At 38.1% G+C, this 14,647-nt stretch overlaps 1 protein-coding gene across 4 annotated transcripts in view; it reads right to left on the bottom strand.

The window, feature by feature from the left end:
• VWA8 (von Willebrand factor A domain containing 8) overlaps positions 1 to 14,647 on the bottom strand; it is a 408,431-nt gene that overhangs the window by 257,585 nt on the left and 136,199 nt on the right. For all 4 annotated transcript variants that reach the window (XM_033234160.1, XM_033234152.1, XM_033234151.1 and 1 more), the window contains 2 exons: positions 11,968 to 12,045; positions 6,229 to 6,344 (listed from right to left, as the gene is read on the bottom strand). In XM_033234160.1, the coding sequence (XP_033090051.1) occupies positions 6,229 to 6,344; positions 11,968 to 12,045 (194 nt within the window). The remainder of the gene's footprint in view (positions 1 to 6,228; positions 6,345 to 11,967; positions 12,046 to 14,647) is intronic.

The raw sequence follows: 14,647 nt of genomic DNA, 5'->3' as shown, positions 1-14,647 counted from the left end.
AAGGGGTCAATTCAGCAACAGCATATAATGATTTTAAATATATATGCACCCAAAACTAGAGCACCCAAATACATAAAGCAAATATTTTTAGAGCAAAAGAGAGACATAGACCCCAATACAATAATAGCTGGAGACTTCAACATTGGACAGATCACTCAGACAGAAAATCAATAAAGAAATGCTGGACTTGGCTGGGCGCGGTGGCTCACACCTATAAACCCAGCACTTTGGGAGGCCGAGATGGGCGGATCACCTAAGGTTGCGAGTTCGAGACCAGTCTGACCAACATGGAGAAACCCCATCTCTACTAAAAATACAAAAATGAGCCAGGCATGGTGGCGCATGCCTGTAATCCCAGCTACTCAGGAGGCAGAGGCAGGAGAATCATTTGAACCTGGAAGGCGGAGGTTATGGTGAGCCAAGATTGTGCCATTGCATTCCAGCCTGGTCAAAGAGTGAAACTTCATCTCAAAAAAAAAAAGAGGCCGGGCGCGGTGGCTCAAGCCTGTAATCCCAGCACTTTGGGAGGCCGAGACGGGCGGATCACGAGGTCAGGAGATCGAGACCATCCTGGCTAACATGGTGAAACCCCGTCTCTACTAAAAAAAATACAAAAAACTAGCCGGGCGAGGTGGCGGGCGCCTGTAGTCCCAGCTACTCGGGAGGCTGAGGCGGGAGAATGGCGTAAACCCGGGAGGCGGAGCTTGCAGCGAGCTGAGATCCGGCCACTGCACTCCAGCCTGGGCGACAGAGCGAGACTCCGTCTCAAAAAAAAAAAAAAAAAGAAGAAGAAAGGAAAAGAAAAAAGGAAAAAAGAAATGTTGGACTTAATCTGCACTACAGACAAAACGGACCTCACAGATATTTACAGAACATGTGATCCAATGGCTGCAGAATACACATTCTTCTCAGCACATGGATCATTCTCAAGGAGAAACCATATATTAGGCCACAAAAAATGTCTTAAAAATTCAAAAAAAAAAAAAAAAGAGAAAGAAAGAAAGAAATGATGTCAAGTATCTTCCCTGACCACAATGGAATAAAACTAGAAATCAATAACTAGAGGAATTTTGGAAACTACACAAATACATGCAAATTAAGCAATAGGCTCTTGAATGACCAGTAAGTCAATGAAAAAATTAAGAAGAAAACTAAAAAAATTCTTGAATCAAATGAAAATGGAAACACACCAAAACCTATAGGATATAGCGAAAGCAGTATAAAAGAAAAGTCTATAGCATAAGAGCCTACATCAAAAAAGTAGAAAAACTTCAAACAACCTAACAATGTATTTTGGAGAACTAGAAATGCAGGAGCAAACCAAACCCAAAATTAGTACAAGAAAAGAGATAATAAATATCAGAGCAGAAACAAATGAAATTTAAATTAAAACATGCAAAAGATAGGCTGGGGATGGTGGCTTACGCATATAATCCCAGCACTTTGGGAGGCCGAGGCCAGTGGATCACAAGGTCAGGAGATCGAGATCATCCTGGCCAATATGGTGAAACTCCATCTCTACTAAAAATGAAAAAATTAGCCAGGCATGGTGGTGTGTGCCTGTAGTCCCAGCTACTCGGGAGGCTAAGGCAGAAGAATAGTTTGAACCCGGGAGGCAGAGGTTACAGTGAGCCAAGATCGCACCACTGCACTCCAGCCTGGGCAACATAGCAAGACTCTGTCTCAGGAAAAAAAAAAAAAAAAAAAAATTACAAAAATTAGCTGAGTGTGGTGGCATGTGCCTGTAATCCCAGCTACTCGGGAGGCAGAGGCAGAATTGCTTGAACCCAGGAGCGGAGATTGCAGTGAGCGGAGATCATGCACTGCACTCCAGTCTGGCGACAGAGTGAGACTCCATCTCAAAAAAAAAAAAAAAAAAGCAAGAGATGAATGAAATGAAAAGTTAGTTTTTTGCAAAAATAAAATTGACAAACCTTTACCCCAACTAAGAAAAAAGGAAGATTCAAATAAATAAAATCAGAGATGAAAAAAGAGACATTAGAACTGTTACCACAGAAATACAAAGGATCATTAGACGCTACCATGAACAACTATACGCCAATACACTGGAACACCAAGAAGAAATGGAGAAATTCTTAAACACACACAACCTCCCAAGACTGAACTATGAAGAAATACAAAATGTGAACAAACCAATAACAAGTAACGAGATTGACACCATAATAAAAAGTCTTCAGCAAAGCAAAGTCTGGGCCCTGATCGCTTGCCTGCTGAATTTGACCAAAAATTTAGAGAAGAACTAATACCAGTCCTACTGAAACCATTCTGAAAAATAGAGGAGGAGGGAATATTTCCAAACTGGTTCTACAAGGCCACTATTACCCTGATACCAAAACCAGAGAAAGACACATCAAAATAAGAAAACTACAGGCCAATATCCTTGACAAATGTTGATGAAAAAGTCCTTAACAAAATAGCAGCAAGCCAAACTCAATAACACATTACAAAGATCATTCATCATGACCAAGCAGGATTTGTGCCAGGGATGCAAGCATGGATAAACACATGCATATCAGTCAGTGTGATACATCATATCAATAAAATGAAAAGCAAAAACCAAATGATTGTTTCAATTGATGCTGAAAAAGAATTTTGTAAAATTCAACATCCCTTCATGATGAAAACCCTCAAAATGATGAGGATAGCTGGGCACCACTGTAGTCCCAGTTACTCAGGAGATTGAGGCAAGAGAATAGCTGAGCCCAGGCGTTCTCGGTTGTTAACGCACTATACTGACTCGGTATTCACACTAAGTTCAGCATCAATATGGTAATCTCCCAGGAGCGGGGAACCACCAGGTTGCCTAAGGAGGAGTGAACTGGCCCAGGTTGGAAAAAGAGCCAGTCAAAACTCCCATGTTGATCAGCAAGGAGATTGCACCTGTAAATAGCCACTGCACTATGATCTGTTGTCTACAATAAGCACACTTCACATATGATGATACACAGGCTGAAAATAAAGGGATAGAAAAAAATATTCCATGTCAAATGAAACAAACAAACAAACAAAAAACAGGAGTCACTATACTTATACCAGACAAAATAGACTTCAAGACAAAAACTATACAGCCTGGCAACAACGTGAGACTACATATTTAAAATAACTAATAAAATAAAAATAAACAAACTTTTTTAAAAAAACACTGAGTATAGAAGGAACATACCTCAACACAATAATCAACACAATAAAAGCCATATATTACAGACTTACAGCTAGTATCATACTTGTATTAGTCCGTTTTTGTACTACTATAAAGAAATATCTGAGACTGAGTAATTTATAAAGAAAAGAATTTTAATTGGCTCATGGTGATTTACAGGATGCATGATGCTGGCATTTTCTTGCCTTACGGGGAGGCTTCAGGAAACTTAAAATCATGGCAGAAGGCAACGGGGGAGCAAGCACTTCACATTGTCAGAGCAGGAGAAAGAGAGGCAGGGAGGTGCCACAAACTTTTAAACAACCAGATCTCATGAGAACTCACTCACTGTCATGAGGCCATCACCACGGGGGAAATCCACCGCCACGATCCAGTCATCTCCCACCAGGTCCCACCTCCAACACTGGGGATTAGAATTAGACACGAGATTTGGGCAGGGACACAGATCCAACCCATATCAATACTGAATGGGGAAACTGAAAGCCTTTCCTCTAAGATCTGAAGCAAGGCAAGGATACACACTTTCACCTCTGTTATCCAACACAGTAGTGGAAAGCCTCCCTACAGCAATCGGATAAGAGAGAGAAATGAACAGTATTCAAATTGGAAAGGAAGAAATTACATTATCCTTGTTTGCAGATGATATGAGCTTACACCTGAAAAAAAAACCCCAAAGACTTTAACGGAAACCTATTAGAACTGATCAACAAATTCAGTAAAGTTCCAGGACACAAAATCAACATACAAAAATCAGTAGCATTTCTGTATGTCAACAGTGAACAATCTGAAAAAGAAATTTTAAAAAGTAATCCAATTTACAACAGTTACAAATAAAATAATATATATAGGAATAATCTTAACCAAAGAAGGGAAAGATCTCTACAATGAAAACTATAAAACACTGATGCAGGAAATTGAAGAGGACATCAGAAAATGGAAAGATATTCCATGTTTATGGATTAGAACAATCAATGCTGTTAAAATGTCCATACTACTGCAAACAATCTAAAGATTAAATGTAATCCCTGTCAAAATATCAATGACATTTTTACAGAAATAGAAAAATAATCCTAAAATTTGTATGAAACTACAAAGACCCAGAATAGCTAAAGCCATCCTGAGCAAAAAGAACAAAACTGAAGCAATCACATTACCTGACTTCAAATTATACTACAGAGCTATGAAACCAAAACAGCATGTTACTAGCATAACAGATACACAGACCAATGGAACTGAATAGAGAATCCAGAAACAAATTCATACATTTACAGTGAACTCATTTTTGACAAACGTGTCAAGACCATACACTGGGGAAAGGACAATCTCTTCAATAAATGGTGCTGGGAAAACTGGATATCCATATGCAGGAGAATGAAAGTAGGCCCCTATCTCTTGCCATATACAAAAATCAAATCAAAATGGATTAAGAATTAAATCTAAGACCTCAAACTATGAAACTACTAAAAAAAAAAAAGCATTGGAAAAACTCTCTAAGACGTTGGTCAGGACAAATATTTCTTAAGTAATTCCCCAGAAGCACAGGCAACCAAAGCAAAAATGGGACAAATAGGATCACATAGAGTTAAAAAGCTTCTTCTGCAGCAAAGGAAATTGTCAATGAAGTGAAGAGACAACTCACAGAATGGGAAAAAATATTTGCAAATCACCCATCTGACAAGGAATTGATAAAATATATTAATTCAAACAACTCAGTAGGAAAAAGTCTAATAATCTGATTATAAAATGCATGAAAGATCTGAATAGACATTTCTCAAAAGAAGAGATACAAATGGCACACAGGTATACGAAAAGGTATTCAACATCACTGATGATTAGAGAAATGCAAATCAAAACTATAACAAGGTATCACCTCACCCCAGTTAAAATGGCTTTTATCCAAAAGATAGGCAATAATACCAACAAGTAAGTGGAGAAAAGGGAACCCTTGTACACTGTGGGTGGAAATGTAAACTGGTATAACCACTATAGAGAACTGTATGGAGTTCCTCTCAAAAAACAAACAAACAAACAAACAATAACTAGAACAACCACATGACACACCAATCCTAGGTATATGCTAGGTATATGCCCAGAAGAAAGAAAATCCATATACTGAAGAGATGTCTGCACTACCATGTTTACTGCAGCACTATTCACAATAGCTAAGATTTGGAGGCAACCTAAGTGTTCATCAATAGACAACTGGATAAAGATAATGCTGTACACACACAAGAGAGTACTGTTCAGCCGTAAAAAAGAATGAATGAAGTTCTGTCATTTGCAACAACATGGATGGAACTACACCACATTATTTAAAGTGAAATAAGCCATGCATAGAAAGACAAACTTCCCATGTTTTCACTCATTTCTAAAAGCTAAAAATTAAAACAATAAAATCCATAAAGAGAGAGTAGAAGGATGGTTACCAGAGGCTGGGAAGGGTAGTGGGAAGTGTGGAAGGGAATGGTTAATGGGTACAAAAACATAGTTAGATAGAATGAAGATCCAGTATTTGATAGCACAACAAGGTGACGATAGTCAACAATAATTTACTGTTCATTTTTAAGTAACTAAAAGTATAATTGGAATGTTCATAATGCAAAGAAATGATAAATGCTTGGGATGATGGACATGACATTCACCTTGTGATTATTATATATTGTATGCCTGTATCAAAGTATCTCATGTACCTGATACACATACACACTGACTGTGTACCCATACAAGTTAAGGATAAAAATTAATTTTATTGTATCTTTTTTTTAATAAATAAAAGAGGTTTTATTTTGGCTCATGGTTCTGCAGGCTGTACAGGAAGCATAGTACCAGCATTTGCTTCTGGTGATGCTGGCACCAAAAATTAATTTTAAAAGATAATATGTTGTACTAAATAAGTTCTAATCAGTGATGGCAAGGATGAAATAGCTCTATATTTAGACCAATATATTTTGAAGAATTGGGAATATACACCATCAGTTAAACTTACGTTACAGTTTTAGTGAAGATCCAGAAACTTAACATGCAGTGAGAAAGAAGAATATACTTACCTAGAAAGGCAGGCTTTAGTAACAGCACTGTGAAGATTTTCATTAGGATACTGTGACAGCCGACGAGAAATTCGCAATAGTTGTCTGGTAGAAAGTGAGGCCGCTAATGATTGTGCCTATCAAAAGACAAATGTATTGTCTTAAGAGTCTTGTTTCAACTTGCTAAAGTCCCTTTAGATGGATATTACAGCAGAATTCATTATTCCTGAAGGGGTAAGGCCAAAGTTAAAGCATGTGCTGTTAATTAATTACAAACAAAAATAAACAGAAACCAATTTACACTTAAAACATCTTTGAAGATAGTTTTTAAAAAATCTGTTTAAAGTATTTATTAATGAAATTTAATTAATGTATTTTAATTGTGCTAAGTTGGAGGCCGGAGGGGCAATGGGGGAAGGATGTTACATAACAAAGGTCACACTGGACTTAAGCAGTACGACTGACTATTCACTTTTTCTGCTTACACAGAGCCAAGGTGTTAAGATACCATGAAAATGCTTAAAGCTTTAAGCAAATCTGTGGTGTCTAAAAATAGCCAAAAAGAGTTGTAAGCAATTTAGGCTGTTGACCACAGAGGTGTCAACCAATTTGTCACTTGTGTTGCAGCTTGCTGTTTTGAATCCTTCCCCTATGCTGTCAGAATAATTTCACTTTGTTATCTTACATTTCCCAAAATCCCATGAATAGAGTTGCTAGTATAGAACTCAGGACATGGTAAGTACTCAATAAATATTTGTTGAAATCCTTTTGGCAGGCAGCATAATATAATGGTAAAGTTTATAGGCTCTGGAATCAGGTAAGTCGGTATCCTATTTATTAGCTGTGTGACCTTGGCAAATTACTTAACCTTTCCAAGCCTCAGTTCCCTCACCTTTAAAATGACAATAGTAATGCCCTCACCGTTAAGGTTGTTATGAAGGTTAAATTAGAAAATGATTCTAAAGTTCTTAGCACATGTCACACACATATGGGTGCTCAACAAATGGCAACAACTGTTATTTAAAAAGTCAGCCTCTTCAAAATGAAAACAAAAAAAAACCAGCAGAGAAAGGTGATGGGACCTACATATTAGCATATATTTAGTAAACAAGATTATTACTGGCCTAATTCCTAACTTAGATCAGCAGTATTAGAAGACAGTGATTTTCACTGAAAACCAGAGGACAGAAGCACTTTTGAAGCAACTGGACCTTTGGGAGGGCAAGGCAGGTCAGTATGAAATGTCACAGAGGGTGATAAGGGCAGTAAAGTGGCCCTGAGCACTCAAGGGCCTGGAGAAGGGGACTCTATGAAATTCACAAAGGGTTCAGAATGGATGAGGGGAGAATGTCAAAGACACACTGCACATTTGCTTGTTTTAATGTTCCACCTAAGGTCATCTCGGTATGTCCCAAAGATGAAAAAAATTAATTTATCCTTCCTTGTGTATTTCACATCTCCATGAGATACTGGTCTGCTGTTAGTATTCTACTTCAGCTACAACATTAGTATTATATTTCCTTTGGGAATTAGGTTGGAAGAATGACCACCACATATCCTTTCTTCTATTAAAAAACACATTCTAAGTTTCAAAGAACTCATTTACAAGCAAACATTAGGTCCATTCTTGTTTTCAATTAATTTGCATTCCAGACATCGAGATAATATTCAAATATAATAAATCATAAATTACAAATTCAAAATAGTATATACTTCAATGCTAAAATAAGTGGAACAGTAGACAGCTGTTATAGGCAGTTAAAATATTCAAATAGGCACAAGAAATCCTCTGATCAAAGGCATGAAAGCAAAAGGAATGGAACCACAAGTAGAACATGAGGAATCAGGCCAGCTTTACTAGAAGGTCCTGCTGGAAGGCTTGCTCTCAAACAACAAAGACCTATGAATGACACTCTGAGGGGTTTGGCTTTATTCTTTTTTTTTTTTTGAGGCGGAGTCTCGCTCTGTCGCCCGGACTGGAGTGCAGTGGCCAGATCTCAGCTCACTGCAAGCTCCGCCTCCCGGGTTTACGCCATTCTCCTGCCTCAGCCTCCCCAGTAGCTGGGACTGCAGGCGCCCGCCACCTCGCCCGGCTAGTTTTTGTATTTTTAGTAGAGACGGGGTTTCACCATGTTAGCCAGGATGGTCTCGATCTCCTGACCTCGTGATCCGCCAGTCTCGGCCTCCCAAAGTGCTGGGATTACAGGCTGGGCTTTATTCTTAAAGGCACTAGGATTCTGCTATGTGTAAAGTCAAAACATGATTTTAGAATCAGGTTATTACTAGCCTACTTCCTAATTTAAATTAGCAGCAGTATAGAAAGTAGTTGAAGGACAGACAGAATTGAGACAGGAAACAGAAAGCTACTTCAATAATCAGCCTATAAAAGGAAAAAGTCTGCCAGTAAGGTTATGGCAACAAGAATGGAGAGGTAGGATACAACAAACTTGGCAACTGACTTGCTATGGGAAAGAAAGATGTATTGAGGATAAAATTCAGGCAATACGATTGATATCAAAAGTCAAATATAACTCAGAAATTCCCATTTTTAATACCTAGGACCATGAAAAATTCCTATATTAATCATAAAAAATATTTGACAAGTAACTCCAACCAGAGGATTCTTATAAGAGTCCTGTTAAACCATAGGGTAATTTTTTAGGGTATAACATTCTAATCTCATTCTAAGCATGACACCGAATTCAGGTTTCACATTTCATTCCAGTGATCAATAAGGAATGCGCATATATTTGAACACCAATTCTCCAGTTCTTCTAGTTGAAAGCACCAAAATGCTTTGCAATAATAACCAGGGTTGAGAAAATGAGAGATAAGCTTTGTGTTGAGCCATTTAAGTGTTGAATAAAGGGTTTGGTAATCTCTGCTTTCACATTATTATCAATTAAAAATCGAGAGTATACTTTAAAAATTCCTAATGTATTTAACAGTTATAATATCAAATTTCTAACTGCAGTTTTATCTTGCAAAAAAACAGTGGGGGGGGGGTGAAGATATGAAGCACATTTCCCTAGTTACCATGGTTATACAGTTTAAGAGTACACCTCAAAGGGTTTGTTCATATTAGCATGATTAGAAATACTTCAGCTTAAAAACATAAAGGTTCTCATCAGAAATTATTAAACATTATTTTTCTATTCTTCATTTTTATAAAAGAATGAAAATGTAGCATGTTCTAAAGAAGAGAAAACTCTAGGGACAATCTGTTAATAAAATTTTAATTAATCAATTTATTCATTAATTCACCAAAGATTTAAGTGTCTATTATGTGCCAGGCAGCAGGATGGGAAATTGGAATAAAAGAACAAATAAGACAGTCTCAAGGAGTTCAAATAGCAACTGGGGAAATAAAAGTAAATTATAATACAACTGCGATAGGTCAACATCAGAAATTTATGTCAAGTGTCATGAAAGCAGATTGGAGATATTAGTTACTGCTGCCTAAGGAGGCTGAGAGAGACTTAAGAGAGAAACAAAGGGACAACTGGACGGAGGGAAAGCACATTCTAGGCGTTATCTAAGGCAGAGACATTTGAGGTATAGATGGGATTAGAAAATAGGAAGAAGCTAAGTGTGGGAAGAGCTGAGGAAGCTTCAAGAGAGTTTGTAGAAACTGAGGCTTAATGAGCAGCTTAGGATTAGAGAGAACTCAGCAGGCATGTTTAGCAGGCTGTCTTCAGTCTACAGGCAAAGAGAGTCAATCTCTTAATGGTTTTAAACAAGGGGAAGAACTTAGGAAATGGACTTGGGAAAGATCATTCCAGGGACAATATGGAAGACTCATCCATCCATTTATTTAACAGATACTTGTGGAATACATTACTAATCTCTAACTGTGTTCTCTGTAGTACTGCCAGCCTCTGGAACTTTGCGCAGCAGCAACACTGTGCAAATCAGGAATAGTTACTGTGCAAAGTTCCAGATGCTGGGGAGACTACAGGGAACAAAGAAAAACCCCCTGCAATCCTGGAACTGAAATTTGAGTGAAGGAAGATAGACAACAAAAAATTAGTGAGTAAAACATACATTCTGTCAAAGAGTCAGAAGCCCTATAAAGAACCTTAAAGCAGAAAGAGGGATAGAAATAAAATGGAATAGAAATTTGATTTTAGTGTGCTTCAGGAAGGCCTCACAGAAAAGGTGAGCACCTGAGCAAATCCCAAAAAGGAAAGTGAATAAACATGCAGCTATCCAGGGAAGAATAATCTAGGCAGAGGAAACACCAAGTGGCAAAGGCCTTGGGGCAGGCACTAGTAAGTTCAAGGAACAACAAAGACACCAGTGTAGCTAAAAACAATGGGTAAAGGAGAAAGTATTTGGAATGAGGCCCCAGAGGGAGAATTAACAGGGGACCTGTGACAACCAGAAAGTGACCACCCTTATCCCCCCAAAAATCCACATCCTGATCTCTGGAAACTGTCAATGTTACTTTCTATGGCAAAATTGACTTTGCAAATAAAATTAAGATAAGGATTTTGAGATGTGGAGACTATGTTGCACTATGTATGTGGACCCTAAATGCAGTCTTATATACGCTTGAAGGAGGGAGAAAGAGGGAGATTTGACACAAACACAGGAGAGAAGGTAAAGTCAAGATGAAGGCAGGATTGATATGGTGAGTCCAATAGTCAAGGAATGCTGGCAGCCACCAAAACCCAGAAGAGGCAAGGAACAGATTGTCCCCTGGAGCCTCCGATGGAGTGCAGTCCTGCTGACACTTTGATTCCAGCTCAGTCAAACTGATTTCAGACTTTTGTTGTCCAGACAAAGAGAAAATATCTATTATCTTAAGCCATCAATTTATGGTAACTTGTTACAACAAAAGGAAATTACTAGAGAGTCATATGATGAATGAATTATTGATAAAGAAGGCAGTCAAGAGGATATAATATTCCAGGAGAAAGATTATGAAATCCACTACTAGGACAGTTACTGACAATAGATAAGAGAACAGATGAGACATCAAGATGCTAAACTGGTGAGAGCTGTTTTCAGATTAAGTGAAGACAGCAGGAAAGCAAGGAATCAACAATGATGTCAAGGTAGTTAATTTGGCAGTTAGATTATTAACAAAGTCAGGAAATTAAATTAAGAATAGGAATAGATTTAAAGTGGAAAGACAGTTTAGTTGTATAAGATATGTGAATTTACAATGATCTCAGTGTATCCAGAGGAAAAGTGAAAGAAATTAACGTTTAGTAAGCAGTTACTAAGAAGTAGATTCTTTACACACGTTTTTATGTTTAATCATTGAGACCATTTTATGAGGTAGATGGTACTGTTCCCATTTTACAGATGAGAACACTGAGACTCACAGAGTTCAACAGTGACAGCCCTTTATGTTTCTAACATGCCATCTGGGAATGGAGATACAAGTCAATCAGAAATGAGAAGTTAGAAGCTGAAGTTAAAGATGTAGGCATTAACTTGTGGTAGGTACTTGAAGCTATTAGAATAGATAACACTGCTCAGCGTAGGAGACAGAGGTGACAGAGAAGAACCCCCATGAACATGAAGTACTCTGCAGCTACAAGTTTCTTTCTACAACATCAGCGAGGAGCAGCTGGAAGAAATGTTAAAATCACGGAAACTGGAGTAAACCACATGCATAAAACAAAAGCATAGCATAAGGGATTCTGAAAAATAAAATATCAGCTTAAAAAACAGATTTTAAGCACTGAATTCTAAGAAAACCAGCAGCATGTCAACAACAGAAATCCTGTGGAAAAAGCCTAGACTTACCGTTGGATCTTGTGTTTCTCTGAGTTTGTGTGTAAATGATAATAATTTATCCAGAGTTTCCGGAGGTACATTTGGGACCTATTTTTTGAGAGAGTTGAGGACAAACAGAAGAAATAAATTGGGATATGTGATCAATCAATCAGAAATTATGACTACTTAGCAAATACTATTAGAATTACATGTTTAGAAAAGCCATTCGTTGTTGGTTACATATTTAACTTATAGATAAAGTTGCTTATTCAACCTCTTAGGAAACACTGAAACCCCTGCTTTCTCTTTAAGAATCAGGTAATTTAGGCCAGGCGCGGTGGCTCAAGCCTGTAATCCCAGCACTTTGGGAGGCCGAGATGGGCGGATCACGAGGTCAGGAGATCGAGACCATCCTGGCTAACATGGTGAAACCCCATCTCTACTAAAAATACAAAAATGAGCCGGGCGAGGTGGCGGGCGCCTGTAGTCCCAGCTACTCAGGAGGCTGAGGCAGAAGAATGGCGTAAACCCGGGAGGCGGAGCTTGCAGTGAGCTGAGATCTGGCCACTGCACTCCAGTCCGGGCGACAGAGCGAGACTCCGCCTCAAAAAAAAAAAAAAAAAAAAATCAGGTAATTTAAACCAAGACACTCTTCTCCATATACAATTCTATCACCAAGATAAAACTGAAGGGAGCCTTTAACACAATTTAAAACTGGCCCATACTGTACCCATAAAGAACTTTTCATGTATCATCATTTCCTATTTTGTTAACTTCAGCATGGTATTTTAAGTACTAATTAGGTGTTTTCTTACTGAAACCAAGTTCCTTTATTTAGCAGCAATCTTACTTACATATCTAAGTGACATAAGGTACATTTATTGAAAGAATGGATACTCAAGGTGTCCATTTTTCCAAAAACATGTAAAACACATACTTGAGGGCTATGATCAACATATCAATGAACTTGGAAGAGCAACTGCCCAAATAACACTTATCAATTGCTTTTAACTATAATAAACTTCAATTAAGTACTTCATTAGGCTATAAGCAATTTTTGTTTAAGGAATAACAAATTTAAGGTTTTAATTTTAAAAGATCAAAAAAAGATATTAAAACAATGACTAGGACAGTGTGACAATTTTAGAAGAATACTGCTTAGGGTTTCATTGGTCATATAAGTAATTAGAATTTTTTTAAATGCTAAGTCCTAGTCCACATATACTTTCTTTCATTTATTCTTTAAATCAATCCTATGATGTAATAAATAGTATTATCCCCATTTTTAGATGAGGAAACTATGACTAAGTAATTTACCCAAGATCTGGAAGCTAATAAGTAGTGGATTTCACATTGAGAGCCAAGTAGTTAAACTCTAAAACCTATGCCTTTATTTACAACCATGCTTACAAGACCTACAATTAATAAGATCATTCAGATGTTTCAAAGGGAATAAATGTATTTAAATAGAAAGTTAATAATTAGTGATCTAGAAAAGTACTGTCCAATAGAACCTTCTATGATGATGAGCATTATATTTACGCTGTTTAATATGGTAGCCAAAAGCTCCCATGTGGATACTGAGTACTTGAAAAGTGACTGAGAAACAGATTTTTTTTTTTTTTTTTTTTGAGACAGGGTCTCATTCTGTCACTCAGGCTGGAGTGCAGTGGTGTGATCTCGGCTCACTGCAACCTCCACCTCCCAGGTTCAAGCAATTCTCCTGTGTCACCCTCCTGAGTAGCTGGGATTACAGGTGCACACCACCACGCCTGGCTAATTTTTTGTATTTTAGCAGAGACAAGGTTTCACCATGTTGGCCAGGCTGGTCTCGAACTCCTAAGCTCAGGTGATCCTCCTGCTTTGGCCTCCCAAAGTGCTGGGATTACAGGTGTGAGCCACCACACCTGGCCAAATTTTTTAAAAATTAATTTAACATGGTCAGGCGTGGTGGCTCACGCCTATAATCCTAGCACTTTGGGAGGCCGAGGTGGGCAGATCAACTGAGGCCAGGAGTTCAAGACCAGCCAGGCCAACATGGTGAAACCCTGTCTCTACTAAAAACAGAAAAATTAGCCAGGTGTGGTGGTGTGTACCTGTAGGCCCAGCTACTTGAGAGGCTGAGGCGGGAGCCTTGAACCCAGGAGGCAGAGGTTGCAGTGAGCCGAGATCACACCACTCCAGCCTGGGCAACAGAGCAAGACTTAGTCTCAAACAAATAGTAATAATAATAATAATAATAATAATTTAACATGTCTAGCGCTACTGCATTGAAGAGCGCAGTTCTAAAACTCTAAAAGTGCTAACCACAATGCTTGATTAAGGCACACATTGAAATAATGGATTACACACATGAGAAGTCATCAAAGTACTAATCAGGCAAGTACAGGATACATTACAGTCTTGAGAGACCAGGACTACTTACTACTTATGTGTCTTGTCTCCCTTTATAATAGGGACTTAAAATAGTCACCTTTGACTAAATAGAAAAATAAAAGGGATTCTAAACTGGCCTCCACCTGAGGAAAGAGGTGAGACAGGCCACATCTGTGGTTCTTAGAGTGTGGTTCCCAGACCAGCAGCATCAGTATCACCTGAGAACTTGTTAGAAATAAAAAGTTTAATATACCATCCCAGATCTACTGGCTCAAAAACTATGGAGATAGAGCCCAGAAACCTGTGTTCTACCAAGTCCTCCAGATGATGCTGA

The sequence above is a fragment of the Trachypithecus francoisi genome, unplaced genomic scaffold (assembly GCF_009764315.1).
Source record: "Trachypithecus francoisi isolate TF-2019V2 unplaced genomic scaffold, Tfra_2.0 Contig01461, whole genome shotgun sequence".
Lineage (NCBI taxonomy): Eukaryota > Metazoa > Chordata > Mammalia > Primates > Cercopithecidae > Trachypithecus > Trachypithecus francoisi.
The sequence above is the reverse complement of the archived record's forward strand: the minus strand, read 5'-3'. Positions and strand labels throughout refer to the sequence as shown.